The sequence below is a fragment of the Camarhynchus parvulus genome, chromosome 14 (assembly GCF_901933205.1).
Source record: "Camarhynchus parvulus chromosome 14, STF_HiC, whole genome shotgun sequence".
Taxonomy (NCBI): Eukaryota; Metazoa; Chordata; class Aves; order Passeriformes; family Thraupidae; genus Camarhynchus; species Camarhynchus parvulus.
The window spans coordinates 10,862,183-10,879,713 of NC_044584.1; the positions used below are offsets into that span (position 1 = coordinate 10,862,183).

Sequence of the window (17,531 nt, forward strand, 5' to 3'; positions counted from 1 at the left end):
CTGGGCTACACCTGGTGTGTACATGCAGCACAGTTGGCTCACATAAGGCAAGCACGAACCAAGAAGCAACTGATGTGAGACTTAAGAAAGGGGAAAAGAGAGAGGTTGGATTCTCAGTCCTATCTTGGTGCTTGGCTTCTCTTCTCACCCCAAAATGCAATTCCCTGAACACACAGTGTGTGCCAGCACTGCTACAGGGCTGTGGAGAATGTGACTCCAGAGAGCAGTAACAGCTGGCTGAATTCCACCTTCCCACAAGCTCCTTGAAAACAGGATGTTCAGTTATTTGGTTCAGTTATTGTTTATTATTGCATTGAAAGGATATATTTGATTTGCAAACACACACAGTGATATTTATTACATTTTTACAAAGCTTTAGAACAATACAACTATTTTACATAAATGTGACTTTCACTCCTCTAATCACCTATTATTTATAAATATTTACTTTCCATATTTTTCACTGTTTCCCAGATCTCTGTAATTCCTCAGGCTGACTGACAGTAGCTGTGGCTTCATCAGAAGAGTTGTTTAGTCACACTTTTCTTCACTGGAGCTACTGGACATGTTTACAGTACTGCTGTCCTGTGACAGTTCCTCTTCCATCTTCTCACCCTCCTGAATTATCATTTTTAGAAAATGCTTCCCAGCATGAAACATCACTTAATGAAGGTCCATTAAAACTATTCCTGCACCCATTTGTGGTGACCTCCTTTGCTGTAACACTGTGTTGCTCCTGGAGAACATTTCCTGATACATCCTATGTTTTCACTTTTCTAGTTGTTTTTTGTTTGGGTTTTTTTTTGTCTTAATGAGGTCAGAGTGGTGTCATCATAGTAATATGAATAACAAAGTCCAGAGTGGCTGAGGAATGTACTATGACCAGATAATTAATACTCAGAAACAAAATGAAGTTTTCTGGAACAGGTGAGTGGCTATTTGAATTTAGAAGAAAGAAAGAATGACAAAACTTAACAAAATGCCAAAAACAAACATCATTTTAAGGAATGTGTGATCTTCTTGGCAGGTAGGTCTTGTTTTTAGGTAATGATCCACAGAATCAGCGAATGAGAATTTCTTTGGTTTGTAACCGAGCTGATTTCGTGCCTTGTCTATTCGGAAAGTGTGAGTTACAGTGACATTCCACACCTAAAAGCCAGAAGGACATTATTGCAGTGACTTTAATATCCAATTTTCTAGAACTTGGGTGAAAATATATCAACAATGATATTACAATGGAAACAGAACACAAAACAGAGCTGCAAGGCAGACAATCCAAAGGGTGTATCACGTCCTTAACGAGAATTTGAGTCAGAAATATAGAAACATTGTCTTTTTTTATATATTTACCTCATTCCTTGTCAAGAAAGGTGTAAAGCTAAAAACTGGCTTTAGTATCAGGTGCAAATATTCCATCACAGTGGCTGTGAAACAGAAATTACTTAATGAGACATCTGGTTAACAATAAACTGAGACACTGCTGATATTATACATCCTGTAATTCCTACTGGCAGAAGGCACTGTTTAATTTATAAAGCACATTATGAGTTTATGAATAGCCTTTAAACTTTATCTGCTATAAATAATACCACATGGCACAAGTGATTATTCTCAATTAAAATAATGTTAATTTAAATAATTCCTGCAATTTGGGCCCCTGCATTTTATAAAACCACTATGTGTCTTCATAGGAATAAAAAAAAATCAAATTACCCACAATAATTAAGAATATATTTTATTTTTTACCTGCTATATGAGCCAGGAGAACAGGAATATGTATCCAAGGTTTCCTGTAGCCTAATTTTTCAAACTAAAAAGGGTATAAAAACAAAGAATTACAGAGAACTTATACCAAAGTGAGGGTGTTAATGAGCCATGAAAATAAAATTAAAAAAAATAAAAGAATATTGACAAAACTTGTATCTAAACTTTTTTTTCCAGCGAGTGTTCCTGTCAATACAGGTAGTAAGAAATGTAATTGAAGCCCACTACTCATTCTTTGGTGCCCACCTTCCACCCTTCATCTGCAATTGGACAGTAAAGGAGAGTAAAAGGCCATTTCCAAGGGGGAAGTGACCCAGACTGGAATACTGAACTCCAGTTAAATACAGGCCCAATTTTCTGCTGCAGTCATTTTCTGTGCTGGCATTGCAGGATCAAAACTTTGGCATGCTCCTAGAATCCCAGCCCAATAGTTCTGAAAATACAGTGTTGTCTCTTTTTAGCTTCTAAGATAAGATTCTGAATGGGCTTCCCTTCTGTGCCGCAGCTGATGCCAGGACAAAGGGATAAGCAATGGCTCTAAGAGTCCTGCCAGATGCCAGTGGCAGAGCTTGGGTTTGCTTCATGAAATGCTCTGTCCTGCAGCAGCTTCTGGACCTCCCAGCTAAATCCTCTCAAAGCAATAAGGCCAAACTTCACAGTTACAGGTATCCCAAACTTCCCTAAACACCGGTGGAACTTTGGGATATGCAGGGAAAACAGGACTCAGTTTAATGTTAAGTAATTCAGTAATTTCTGTGCACTGAATTAATTTAGTTGGTCTGGTGTGTCAGTCAGTGACAGGACTTGTGCCCACGCAGTGCTGGGAGCTGCAGGGCTGTGCAGTACCTACCAAAGGCACAATCCACTCAGAGAAGATGACATTTTCACCATCATGGATGTAATAAGCCTGGCCACTCTGGTAAAGAAGCAGAGAAAAACAGTGACACAACTGTGCACAGGATGGCATTTTCAGTCTGTCTCATACCTACTTATCTGTCATGTTTTTGTGGGCAACACGTCAGCATGCACAAGGTGAATGTACACAGAGGAAACTGCCTTCACTGAGGTAACCCCTGTGGTGGTAGGGCTCATGGTGATTAACCATGGTCTAGTGTAGATCAGAAATCAGTTTCCCCATGTAGTTGGAGCATTATGTTCTTCATGATGTGCTGGGCACAGAATGACCTTAGTGGTCATTCTGTGGAAGGGGCAGCACTGATGTTCCAACTGTGCTCTGGATGAGGACCAGGAACACCTGAGCACCCAAGCAAACCTGGGACTCTGGGAATGGCATCAATCTAAAACAGCTGTGTGGCTTCCAAGTGCTGAACTAACTGAGAACACATGGAGAGGTGTTCACCTGTGTCAGTGCCTGTTGTCTGTATGTTCCTACCAATCTAAATGAATCTGGGACCTTCAGGAACTGGGAATGAAGCAGCTGCTTCAATGTTGTCAGTTCTGTAATGCTTCGTGGTCCTCAGACTGGTGTTGCAATTATGACCAGTAGAACAAAAAGAAAAACCTTTAAAAATTGTCCATTAATTTTGTACATCTGGTTTTGGAATTTTCAGCTCTGAAAATTCAACTGGAATGCCTCAGAATGGTTGCTCTAAATTTTATGCATCTAGGTCAGAACCTATTTTCAAGAGAATGACAGGATATATAGATTTATGTAATGGTGAATGAGTGGTATATTAGTTGAAATTACAGTTTCCTCCAGTAACCCAGGAAATTATGTATTTTCAAACCAAACAAAAACCTCATCAAAATATGAGCAAAATGTATTTGCATTTGCACTGTCTGTGTGCTTGTGGAGTACACACCATTTCAGAGAATTTAGCATATGACTTTTTGGACAGTCTTTGATCTCAAAACATCAAAAATTAAACCTGTTTGAGAACTCAAGCCAGTGGTGATTATATTGTTTACTTACAGCTACATAGCCCTTCTCAGAGGTGAGAGCCTCAGCAGCCAGTAAATGAGCTTGCACTAGATTTCCTATGTGAACCCAGTTCATCTGAACTTTGTGATTCCCAAACTTGAAGTTAAAAAGTCTCCGCTGGATGTTTATCTGTAGAAACAGAAAACATGAGATAGCTACGTTAGTCCTTTATTATGCACTATAATATGATTTTGTCTCAACTCAAATACTTGGAATTTGCTCTGTTTGTGTACAATTACAGCACAAGAAACCTGTCACAAGAGAAAACCCAGCTAGTGGGTGGTTTTGGAAATCAAAGAAGGTTGCACTGATAGGCAGTGGCAAAATATAGCGACATTGTATTTTTTGGTAGAAATTAAAGTGCATATTTAAAAGACAATTTCCATTAAATGATAGGGATGCAAACCTAGTTTGTTTACAACAGCATTTCAGCCTTCCACTTTTCTCATTGAGAAGCCCAGCTTGGTCCTGGCCCACAGTTTCCTGCTATTTGTTACCCTACACCACATCACCTCTCCCCAAGCTTTCACCACATTCCTGCAGGAATGGTTAGGAACTGCAATCAAGGTACTACCACTTGTGTTATGCCCTTACAACTACTTGTGGTGTCCTCCAGAGCTGACTACAAAACACATACGGCTACTCGAGGCAGGTGCCGCTGCTCTTCTGGTCCGTAGATGCCCGGCGGGCGAAGCACACACGTGTGGAGCTTGTCCCCTCCTTGGAGAGAGAGCAACAGGTGACTGTCAGACAGCTGTGGGAGCAGCAAAGGGCTCACACATATTGGCTGAGTTTTACACTGGCAAAATTAAGGCTCATTTTGACCATTCAGAGTGGTTCGGCTTCCCTGGAACTTGATTTCATTTCTGTGTGAAATTAAATTCAGTAGCCGTGACAGACCTGGAAAACCTTCTTGGGATTACAAGAAGAACCCATTGGACAATGCTTACAAATTGGTATTATCAGAACAGCTAATTATCCACTGAATAAAGAAATAGAAACAAATGAATCCTTATTTCAGTAAAAGTATATTATTGATAAGTGAGCAACCAAAGAAAGGAATGCCCATTAGCACTCCTAATGATAGAAAAGCCCCAAATGCTTTATATGTACCTTTGAGTAAAGTTCCATTAGCAGCAAGAACCATTTGATCTGCAATTGCCTTGGTTCTGGAATAATGATTAAATTGCTATAAGGAAGCAGAATAAGAAAATTATTGAATATGTAAAGGCAAACTTATTGTTTATGACTGAAAACATTTCAGTCTAGCCAGCTCACAGATATCAGCTGGGCAAAACAAAACTAGAAATAGTAAGATTAGTAAGAAATAGTAAGATTTAGTAAATATATAGTTTGTTTATGACAATAAAAAGACTTACACTTTAGTGGCACAAGTTTAGCTTCAGAGTGAATTTAAGTCCATTTGTATTTACTTAACTCACTTTTTGTGCTGAATGTACTGAGAATATCCACAGTAAAACATCTTCTGCTCTCAGGACAGCCTTTACACAATCTACCCTTTGGAGCACAGTAAATGCCACATCATCCCATGGACAAAGTACCTTTTCCAGTGGAAAATATGGCACCGTTTCTTCATCTCCTTCTTCAATAGGATTCCCTCCAAACACCACATTCACTGTACTGGTATATATCAGTCTAGGGATATTTCTTTGTTTGCAGACTACAGTGATACACAAAATAAATTATTTTAAAACAAAAATAAAGAGGGAGAAATAGCTGAATTGGCAGATTTTATTTTTGAAAACAAACATTACACTTACAGAAAAAAAGCTAATACTTTAATTTTAATGTTACCTTTAATGTTGTCATTTAATATAATATTATCTTCCATTCAGCTGGATTTTTTTCACTGAATAGGTGAATATTACACATTATGCTCACCAAATGTTTCATAATGAGGTACCTGTAACTATCTCATCACTGGATTGCAGTCACCAACTGGGTAGAGGAATTATCTTGGTGGAAGAAAAATTCCTCCTCGATAAACCTTTCTTAAAATATGTTCATTTTGCAAACTGAATACAAAGGAAATGAGTAAGTACACTTGTTGTGGTCCAGCCCTTGGGGCAGTGCTGTGGGGAGCAGCCACTCCAAGGCCACTGGGTTACCCCTGTTCCATGAGCTGCCTCTTGCACCCCACTTTGATGGAACATGAAGTCACCTAAGAGCACAGCCAGCTCTGCCCACATGCCACAAAACTGCCTTTGTCTCAGTCTGTTCCTCAGTGACAAATGGTGTGTTCACAGGAAAAAACACTCTGCTAGTGTATAATCAGTTGTGCTTTTAAGTACAAAGGAAATTAATGTTATTTGCAAAACAAAGACTTAATTATGGATTCCAGTCCTGTGTAGCCAAGACATTGTAGCTAAATTCTGCTGCATATCTGTCACTGCAAACTTGAATAATGTAAATTTCCTTTTCATTTAACAATATTTCTAAAGTTGAAGATAGTTAAAATGCAAACTCAGGAATTTTTAGAATTTATAGAGCAGTCTGTCCTGCTGGTTCACAGCTCATTTTGAAAATAAGAAATGTTTATTGTTGTAAATATTTGGGGAAAAACACAATAATAAGGTGTATTATTAAAATGTAGATGAGCAGGTTCATGCTCCTCTCTGTGTCTTGGTTTGCTGGGAGCCTAAGGAAATTTGACATGACATGTTTCTGTGGGTTTGGAGCTTGGAGAAGGAAGAAGGCAATATGTGGCAACTCTTCCTTCTAACTCATTTAGAGTTTTACTTGCCTACTATTCAATTTCGGCATTTTTTCAGTAATAACACACAGGCAGCATGAAAATGAGTCTAAATAAAAACTGATTTTACCATTTTGCTTCCTTCCCCCCCATTTATTTTTTGAGGAAAAAACAAAGAGAAGGTAGCTTTGGTATTTACAGTACATTTGGAAAATTTGGAAAATGTTCTTTCTGGAATTGAATATACTGAAAGAGATCTACTGGCATCTTCCAGAGACAGTAGTTAAGAATCTGTGTGTAATAAAAAGGGATCACAGTAAGCAGAAAGCGTGGAAGGTTTTCTGTATTAATGTGATAATGGCTAAATATACTTACACATGTGTGGTGCCTGTTACCAAATGTTTGTGACACAACAAACAGTACAACAGCTCTCATGTTATTTCTGTGAGGAAAGAGAATAACACTTCTCCTTTACATAAAGGCAAAAAATAACCAGCACATGGAGGAGAGCTTTAGTTGGACTGCCAAGGAATGAAATCCAGGTTGAAAACCTATCCCCAGTTCAAACCAGTGGCAAATCTACCAGCTTTAATGGGACCTACACACTCAGGTTTACATCATACTCTGACAGGAGGGAGATCATTTTACTGCCTGATCTCCACAGGAAACATCCAGTTAGAAAGTTTTTTTAATTCATTATTTGGATCAGATACAGAAAAAGAAAACCTAGGTACCTACCATCAATTATTATTTTTGTGCCTCCAACATTTATGGATTCAATCTGATCTTTCTTTTGAAGCTAGAAATAGAATTTGCACAAGATTGAATTAATCAAACAAGTCACATTTACAATATGATGGTTACAACTGCCAGATCTAGAATAGCTGAGGTCTTTTTGTGATACATGTTACAGTTCTGTCTGACACACAGTGATTTCTGACAGTTCTCATTTTTATTGTCTTGTTCAGTGTATGAGCAAAGAAAGTTGAAAAATGAAAGATATAATGCATCCAAAAGGAAATAATAATGCTTCAATATTTTGTCATACCCCAGACAATCTATGATATAGAAACAAGAATTATGGGCAGGGGTGATGCTCCCTGAAAGCTTTCACAAGTTCTTGTTCCATGGCAATCTGTCCTGTTCCTAGAAATAAATTAGTAGGTTCATGATTTTTTTGATAACACCTTCTGTGACTATCACTGTAAATCAGCATAACATATTGATTGTGGTCTGTTTCCTCATGACTGAGTTCACAAGAAGAAAATGCATCAGTTTTAGTTTTAGAGCAATGCTGTCACTCTTCTTCAGATCAGAGAAAAAGGCTACACCTTCTTATCTGAGATCTTTAAACTCTGATCTCATTTTTCTAGAATATTTTGTAGTACATTACTTTCACACTTTGACTTTATTATTTAAGGAATACCTCCCTTATTTCCTGTATGGATGACTTGGCCTTTATAACAACTTCTGACATAAATATTCTAAAATTACATTCTTTGTTACAAGTAGACAGTGTTTTTCTTTCTCAAAAATAACCAAAGAAAACTGTAGGAAAATGGTACTTGCTTGTTCCAATCCTGACATTCCACATGCAGCTACATGGAAAACACAGTCAACCCCCTCACATGCTTTGAACACCGCTTCATAATCCCTCACATCACCCTGTAAAACAAGAAAAGAATGGATTTTTGACAGGTAGAGCTCCTACATTCTCTGTAGAACTGTATTAACTACGGCTAGTAAGGAAAATCTAAAGGTATTCTGGTCTGTTTTTCACAGACAATTAAATAAAGTATTATGAACAGGCAGAAAAAGCAATGACTAAGAATTTTGCCAGTATTTTGTTGCAAAACAAAGATGACTCTTGTTGGCTTCGATTATAATGCGTATTTTCACACTTAGTCCTGCAGCCTCCAGGCTGGCAAAACTTGTTTGACTTGAATGGGAGCAGCAAGTGCTCGAGGGCAGGAGAATCCAGCCCCAGGGACAATAAATCACAGCAGGAAGGGCTCAGCTGTTTGCCTTGGAATCACCAAATATTTCAAAATATTAGGTATTATATTATTTCCTTCAGTGAAATTGATAGAATAACAGAGGATAATTGACAGAATGATATTAAGAGCTCATCTAACCTGTCTTTAACTCTCAACTTTTTTCTCCTAAGGTTGCCAAAGTATTTCACAAATACAGCTGACTTATCCCTCCCACCCTCAATGCAATGCTACGGGAGCTAACCAGTATAAACAATATCAGCCATCTCCAAATCACTGCTCCAGGCTCAAACCTCTGAAGTCACTTATTAATTCATTTACTAGGACTCCATAGTTCAATTTTCCAGGTAACTCTCCTACACTTTGTAATATTTATTCTTTCTAAACTGATTTACAAAAAACCTGTGTTCTAGAAGATCATTTGTGAGATCTCGAGTCTGCTTTAGAAGATGTAAATTGCCATCAGTCCACAAACTTAAATCAAATTATGTAGACTTATAGCACTAACAAGTCAAGCTTATGGTGTTTGAATGGTTCTTCAGTAATACTTTATCCCTCTTCCATATTCTGTAAAAGGTGTTTATGAAGTTGAACATATAAACATCCTGGGTCAGACAAGATCTGCTTGGCCTGGTATTTTGCTCTCCCCAGAATCATCCATCCCCCTCTGCCTCCCTTCCATCTGCCCCAGAGGGTGATGTAGCCCAAAGGAGAAAACCTTGGGCATTACAATGTCAGCCTGCAGGACCAAGGTCCTGTCATCAAGTTCCCAGTTCTAGCAGGGGTGGCAAATGCTCTGCCAGTAAATGCTCAGAAAAGATCAGCTGAGCAATACCCTGGGTTTAGCCAGAATTTGTGTGACATGACAGGAGCACCCAGAAAGTGCCCCCAGAGCCCAAACCTGAGCACCTGGAGCAGCTGTGAGAGGTACTGGGGAATGTGTCCTCCACACATGGCAGTGAGCTGTCAAGTGCTGGAGACCTCTTGTGTTCTCCCTTTTTTCAAACACAGCAATTCCTTGAATGGTTCAAAATCAAAAAGAATCAGTGCTCATAAATGGGTGCTGCAGGAAGAGCATGAACAGGGCAAGCAAATGTGGTGATTTCCCCAGAGTGCTCTTCAAGTCTTGAAGCATTTTCATTCAGAAAATTTCTTGAGCCTAATTTAATTTCTCTATTCAGCAGTTTCCAATGGAGGTAAATTTTTCTTGAGGCTTTGTACATGCCTTGTACCCACTGCAGGAAAAGCCACATCATTTTGTTTGCACTGAACTGACTCCTCATTCCTGATGGCCCTTCCTTCTTGTTCTGGGACAGTGGACAATGCCACTCACAGCCTGTAGAGCTCTCCCACTCCTGAGCCACCTCTTTCCCAGCCTGGAAATCCCAGAAATCCCAGTTTCCTCAATCATTCTCTGCATGGCAGTCATTTGGCATTTGTGATCCCTGTTATTGCCCTGTCTTGGCTCTCACCTTTTTACTTGAAATAATTCCCCTGAGCAGGAACCTTTGTCCCTTCATTGTTCAGTTTCCCTGGTGCAGAATGGCACCTCCCAGCACAGCATCACTGGTGACACTGGAGACACTGGGACCCTGTTTGCCATCCCTTAATCAGGTACTTATGCATGCAAGGACCTTTTAACACAGCTTCTTCTTGTCCTGAAAGGCTTTTCCATAAATGTTTTAATCAAAGGTCCTTAAGAGGAAGCCTTGGTAATGAGCATTAGACATGTAACTCCAACACACCTTGAAAAAATCCGCTCCGCGTGGAATTTCCCATTTAGGTTTGCGAAGATCAAAGAGCACAACAGCAATTCCTGAGCTGACAAGGGCACATCCCAGATTGTATCCCAGGTAGCCTCCACCTCCTGTCACCATTGTCCTGCTGCTCCTGGGAGCCAGCAGCCCAGCAGGCTCTGTCCCTTGGCTCTCACAGGGTGGGCTGCTGTGGAGCTCTTCTGTGGATCCCTCTGGCATCCCGGCTGCAACAGAAGAGATCTCTTGAAAATTCCTGCATAATGCTTTGAGGTCTGGGTAATTTCAATGACTTTCACATTACAATGCTCCCATACTAGTTTTATTATCTTAGTGTGTTTAAAATGTATAAATTCATCATTTTGGTGATGGGTTTTCTATGTATAATGTTTAATGAGTGTGAATACTTTCATATTCCAAGACTGAGTCTTTTCCTCATATCCCTAAATTTCATATTATATAGAAATGAAATTGCAGGATTTTAAAGCCATTATAATTACCTAACCTTTACAGCTATGATGGCTTTTTTTAATTCTTGGTTTAATCAAACATTTTATCCTTGAAAGCTCATTAACTTTGGATATATTAACACCAAATTGATGTTATCCTACCAGTCAGGAAAATAAACCAAGACTTCAGATGAGGAATATGAGAAAAGATTCATTCTAGTTTTAAAATCAACTTTATTTCACATTTGGGTCTTTAGCAATGATAAAAATTTGTTACTATTTTAAGCTTTTCTGGTTATACATTAAATATATTTAGTTTTCTGTCCAGTTCTCAATAACTTTTGACCATATTGTTCTCAGTAGGGCATTCATAGACAGCTAAACCAACAAGGGGCAGAACAGATAAGCCATCTGCCCTGTGGGTTCATCTAGCTGGAAAAACTGATTAGAATATCATTCTAGGATAACAACTGTATGGGAGTTACCCATCTGTACACCTTGTTCTGTATTGCAAATTAGTTTTTTCAACATTGGTCACCTGTCCACAAAATTTAATTTTCCCACACAGAGAGCCCCTGTTGTCCTGATTCCATGCTTGGCCTTTGCACATTGGGATCTAGGATCTTACACCCCCAAACAAAAATCCAGAAGAAATCTGTAATCAGTCGTGTCACCATGAAGTGGGAGCCCAACTGGGTGCCTGCAGCCTATGCAGGAATATGGACCCAATCTCTGCAGATTATTTTGGTTTTCTCACAGTTGGAGAGCTCCTCACATGAGAGGAGCCTCACAGTTAAGTACTCTTTCCTCTCAGCCATTTACACCAGGCTTCAGCAGAGCCCAGGCAGAAACGGGGCAGGGCTGGGAGCTGGCAGCTCTGTCACCTCCAGGTGACAAAAAAATTCTAGAAAAGTAACACAAAATGCAGCCACAGCACACAAAACTATGGATTATTTTAGCCATTGCTTACTTAGTATTTCATAAGTTTGTTTGTGTTATTCTCCTTATTTTATATGTTGGGTTTTAGATTTCAGACACAGGAAAGGACCATATTCTCTGTGCTGTTACATGGTTTTAACACCAAAGTCAGCTCACTCAATTCAGTAAACTGAGCGGCATAACAGTGCAAAGCACAAGCTCCTTAAGTTGAAAAACATCCTAACAATTCAAAAATGAGAAGCAATCCATGTTTCCAAACAAAATTTAAATTACAATTAATGTAATAGAACTAAAACAAGCATGCTGTCCCGTTCAAGCAAGGAAACATAAATTTGTATCTCTAGAGTATGCTATGCAGGAGTCCTAAGCCACATAAAATTATTTTGCCTTCTCTTCCGAGAAAAAGCATCTTTTTATACAGTGTAAGGAGAAGCAAAGTCAAGTTTATCACATATATTACAAAAAGACATTTGAGAAATGGTATCTATTTGAATACTTGTCATTAATATCTCCTTAAGGTTTTAGTAAGCTGGAGGTTGCATACAAAAGTTTAAAGTTTTCTAGAAATCTCTTTCTTAAAAAGCACTAATAGCTTTAGAATATGAATCTGCTCCATGGATTTAGAAAATTGTTTTCAAATTTTGAACATAAGCAATTTTCTTTTTGAAAGTGCTTATTTTCAGAATCAGTAACTTTCTTTTTTCTCTGAATTTATAGGAACTATTCTTATTTATTAATGTATTCTGCGTGATGAGCATAGTCACATCTCATGCAGCACATGCAGTGTGAGTTACTCTTAGCTCCCTTACTGTCATTTCAAATATCAGAAATGTTCTAATTACTTCCCATAAAAAGTTAAAGACAAACACATCAGGTTTTTAAAAACAGCTAAAGAAGTAGTAAGTACCCTTGGTAGAATCCTGCTGTCAGTGTCTCCCAGGCCTTCCTGTCCAGGTAGGAGGGTGAGATGTCTGTGCTGGACAATTCGTGACTCAAGGCATCAGGTGCTCTCAGGCAGACAGAGGAGTTCAGAGTGCTCAGGCCTTTTGCTGTTCCTGCTCCTTTGTAGCTGGTGCTTGGCTGGGAGCCAGAAAAGGGCAAGGCTTAATTGGTACATAATTTACATTCCTTTTCAGGAAAAAAAATTTAATTTTTTTTTTTTTAAATTTCACATCAGACCCTTCTTAACCGGATGGTAGCCCTCACTTACCTGGTAAAAGTATAAGACACTGCACAACACAAATAAACCATTGGTACCATCATTCTGTAGATAAACTACTGGAGAAGGAACAAAAATCCTGTCTGGCAGTGCTACTCAGCACCTTCATCCTGACTTTTATATCTCCATCCCCAACCCAATTTTGTATTTGCGGAGGCTTAACTGTAAGCACATGGGTTGTTCTCTGGCTTCCAAGATGACTATGAAGGTAATAAACAACCTTATGCATAACAGAACAGGAAAAGGTGATGTATTTTAATGCATTTTAAATGAATGATGAATTAATGAAATTATTAATAATTATATATGTGCTCTGTCCTAAGATTTTAAAGCACTTTTAAAACATTTGCTTTTGCGAGTTAAACAATGAGAAATCAAAGCCAACATTTTTAAATGGGTGTGTCTAAAATTAAGTCTCAAAACAGTAGTTAAGATGCTAAAGAAACACTCCCACATCTAAATATAAATTACTACAATTTTCAGTGTTTGCATGTTAGAAATATCTCAAGTTCATAGGTAACCAATTGCAATTTAAATGTAATTTAATGTAATTTAATGTTCATGTGCTGACAAGAACTCAAACTGACACCTAGGCAAAGGTGTTTTCACATAGTGTGTATGTTCTAAAGTCCCTATCATTGGCATTAGAACCAGAATATTGAACCTGTCAAATTAATCTGCACTTCTTGGATTGCTGAGTGAGTGACAAGCTCAGCTCACAGGAAAATCCCCAAGAACACCCAACTGTCTGTTTTGAGCTGTCCACAGCCCTGACAGCTTATACCATTTAATCAATACATAAAGTGCCCATTCAATCCCTGAACTATTCCAGAACTCCTTCACAAGTCAAAGCAGCTTGTCAGCTTATCCAAAGGATATCAATCCCTCACTCTACAGTGAAATTTAACAAAGAGCATTTTAACTTGGCCTTGGTTTCCACCTTGGCAAGAAGGGGACACCTCAGAGTTTTCAGAACTGTTATTTTGTATCTGTCCTGTTATGCTTATTTTCTTACCTTTAGTAAAGAAGGATGATAATATTTTATTCAATGCATCCTGCTAAGCATTTCTGCAAGAAACAGAAGCTAAAGTTACAAGGAGGAAAGCTGCTGCATTAAGATTGGAGCTTGCTTTTGGTCTTGAATCACAACTCTTTACTTCCTTTTTTAACTTTTTCTCCTGTGACCATTCATAGTTCACGTAGGCACATAGAAACAACCAAAACATCCAGTACTTATAGCAGATGACTGTAAAATACAACAGGAAGGTGTCAGGGAGTTTGTCCATTTATTTACATGGAAGAGATCCACATTTCTGAAATGTTGTTTGGCTTATCAAAATGTTACTCACATCCAGACTGTAAAGTGGTGTTGAAATGTAATTGCAGTGTTTCATAGAGGCACCCACTGTGCTTACACAAGTTCATTTCTAATCACATGCTGCCAGAGCCAAGCCTGAATTGAGTAAGGAGCATTTGGCATAAGACAGACAAGACAATCTCTGTCCCCAGCATGCAAAGCCTGGTCCCTGTGCTGGCTCTGAGCACTGCTGGGTACTGGGCTCCAGAGGGGTTCAAACCACAGAAGGCAGAAGTGTGAGACCAGGTCTGTGTCCTGGGCACTGTGAATTCACAGCTCTGCACTCCCAGGCCACAGAAGAGGAGCTGTGCTCCAGCTGTGGGGTAACCTGAAGCATGGTTTTCAAGTGTGGAGGATCCTGTGCAGAAAGGAGCCTTTAACAGAATAACCAGAGCATGAGGAGCTCAGCAGAGGCGTGAGTGAAGATGCCAGTGGGTATTTGGTGTGAGTCACAGGCAGGATGGGATGTTCTGGAGTGCCCAAGGGCAGAGGAATAGCAGAAAATCAGAAGAGACTAAGCTCTCTCTTAAACCTACTCAAGGACAGGGTTTTGCTGAAATTCCTGCCATACAAAAGATACCCTCTCTTACCTGACTTACTAAAAATTTCTGCATCTAAGACCTAAATTAGTAGAGTTGTCCAAGCTTGCTGTGTTTGAGCACCTGCTCATGCACTTGTTCACATGCAGATGCCCATCAGAGCTGCTGACACAGCCTGTGAACTCAGAGTGGTGAGACTCGTTTGGACACAGTGCTGAGTCCCTCTGCAGCCCCAGAGAAGTCTGGGCAGAGCTGTTGTAGGGTGTGAGTACTTTTGACTAAGGGAACTTATCTCTTTGTGACTACAAAAACAACCACCCTCATAACAAGGATGTCTAAAACAGCAGAGAGCTGAGGGAAGTGACACAGTAAGATATTCACTCTTAATGTGACAGAGGACAGAAAATGTTAAAAGCATTTAAATCAGGTATTGCAATGTTAATGGAAGAGAAAAAGAGTAGAGCTCTCCTCTAACTATGTCCAGCTGTGCTTAGAATTTTTAGTCAAAAAGATTAATCATGGGATCTGACTTTGGGAAAGGAAACTTCAGAATATTTTTCATATAACCAATTGCTAAATATGGGTACATATCAAACATTTTAAGGCATGAAGTCATCCTTTAAAAAGTTTACCAACACAATATTGATACAACAACAACAAATGCAAAGTAAAACCCAAACTGTTATGACAACACAACATTCTTCACATTCCTTGCTAAGTTAAAGGAGTAAGATACAGAGGCAAAGCAACTTACCCATGCCATGCTCCAAGTCCAGGCCAGAAGGGAAAGGAAGATGCAGATCCTTATTCCTTGCTGCAAAGCTAAGAGATCAGGTTCTTCTTAAATCCCTCCATTCTTCATTAACATACATAAATATTCTCACTCTATCCTTCCTTTTTCCTGTTTCTTTGTGTATTTGTGTTACAGTTCTGCATATTTCACTGTTTCCTCATGGAAGGAATAAAGCACACATAGATACAGCCTTGGAATGTGCCCCATAAAATGCTTTTCCAATGACTTTCTTCTCATTTCCTTTGCATTCGTGGTTACTTTGCATGTTACACAGATTGATTTACAGGTCAAATGAAATGATAACTCTGAGCCTGCATTGCCAAGTCAGGATGGAATTACAGGAAGAAACAAAGCAACATCTCACAGCAGCAACCAACATCCCCGTATCAGCCCTTGGGTCTTGTTAAAGAAGACAGTTCATGCAATATTTGAAGGGAAGGAATACAAATGCATCATAAATAAAAATACTGTGTTACATTGTACTGAATAAAGGCACATTTCTATACAATTAGCAGGGATCACAGCTTGGTTTGCTACACATGGGAATCACAGAGACAACAAAAGTGTCAAACAAACTATACAAATGCATGTTTGAAAGAAATGATAACACCAATTCCAACAGGTTTGTTATTTGCTACTTTTTACTCTATTTAGAAAAGCCTTGGTACCACATTAGGAGTGGCCACGGTGACAGAGCAGCCCATGTCACTGAAAGGAGATAAACTTGTGGCTTACAAGGTCTGCCGAAGCTACTTATCAAATTCTGGGTAGAATTTAAGATTCTAACTGATGAACTCTCATGTGATACAAGTCAGAGATTGTCAGACTCCTTATAAATTACTTCTGCCAGCACATTCACTATCTCAAACCTAAATTATCATTATTGTAACAGAGATAGGGAAGAAAAAGGGTATTTTCCGATGCTGGCAAATTTCTGGAATTGCATTTTCCCTTCTTCCTCTCTCTTCCTATTACTTATTTATTTAGTTAAACAAATCAGCAAGCATCTCCTAAGCATCTGTTTGAGATGGTTTCACAAAGGACCAAAGTTCAATGGAATGAAATATACATCTGATATACATCTGATTTAGATGCAGTGAAGTGATTCCATGAAAATTCCAGTGACTTAGTTGTATTAACACATTTGGGTGCCTAAAGTCTTGGAAGTTTGTAGTTACAAATCTAGATAAATGCTGACAGTAGCAACACGTTTATAAGGCACAGAGAAATTCTTACTGAACAGAATTCTGAAGGACACTACACACAGAGCCATTACCTTCCTTTGAAGCAGCATCAGCTGCTGGGGGTGACACAAATTCAGGCATATTTGGATGGAGGAATTTGTCACTATGCCAAGCTTTCCTTCTCCTGGAAGCTGTCTCCTGAAGCAGCTGTGGCTGAACCATGCACAAAGGAGTTCCTGAACTGCCAGTCCTTGCTAAGGGTTATCAACATCTGCACCAGTTAAACCTAGCTCAGCAGCTGCAAACTGGAAATTGTGGCAGCACATGAGCTGCTCCACACAGGAGTTCCCAGCTCCTGCTGGGAAAGCAGCACTCTCCTGAAGGGGGCTGCACACACACTGGAGGTAGCAACTGGTTCAGCCATTTGTGTTTAATTCACTGCTCACAAATCAGCATATTCAGTGAGTCACAGCAATGACATGAGTTACAAACTGGCTGGCAGAAAAATATGCATTTGGTCAATTATAGAACTCCTCTTTTATTATGTGTTGAATACAGTGGGCTGCATTCCAGCAAGCACAGAGCAGGAAAGCAAATGACACAGAGCTGACAGAGCCACACTGCAGCCACTGACTGTTACTCAGGTCAGCCCCACTGAGGAATCTCCTGAAAATGCCCTCCTGGCTGAGCAGGCAGGATGGGAATTTCCAGATAGGTAGCAAGGAGATGGAATCTGTATTTTAAAGGAAGGAGCTGCTCTGAGGAGGTAGCAGGGCTTGACCAGCCTGTGAGCCCACAAGGCTTTGGCTGCACAGGCTGAACACACAAAAGAAGGGAACTTGGATGGGGTGTGATGGCTCAGTACTGGCATCCCTGACTATTTT

The 17,531-nt window shown here is 39.4% G+C and overlaps 1 protein-coding gene across 1 annotated transcript; it reads right to left on the reverse strand.

The window, feature by feature from the left end:
• Positions 1 to 945: 945 nt before the first annotated feature.
• Positions 946 to 12,535, reverse strand: LOC115909166 (putative short-chain dehydrogenase/reductase family 42E member 2). The gene is made up of 12 exons (XM_030958279.1): positions 12,463 to 12,535; positions 10,159 to 10,394; positions 7,989 to 8,084; positions 7,158 to 7,218; positions 5,269 to 5,387; positions 4,820 to 4,895; positions 4,344 to 4,426; positions 3,698 to 3,835; positions 2,615 to 2,680; positions 1,747 to 1,810; positions 1,351 to 1,424; positions 946 to 1,149 (listed from the first exon to the last, which is right to left on the reverse strand). The coding sequence occupies exons 2-12, from the start codon at positions 10,387 to 10,389 to the stop codon at positions 946 to 948; spliced, it is 1,212 nt and encodes a 403-aa protein (XP_030814139.1). The 5' UTR covers positions 10,390 to 10,394; positions 12,463 to 12,535.
• Positions 12,536 to 17,531: the final 4,996 nt, after the last annotated feature.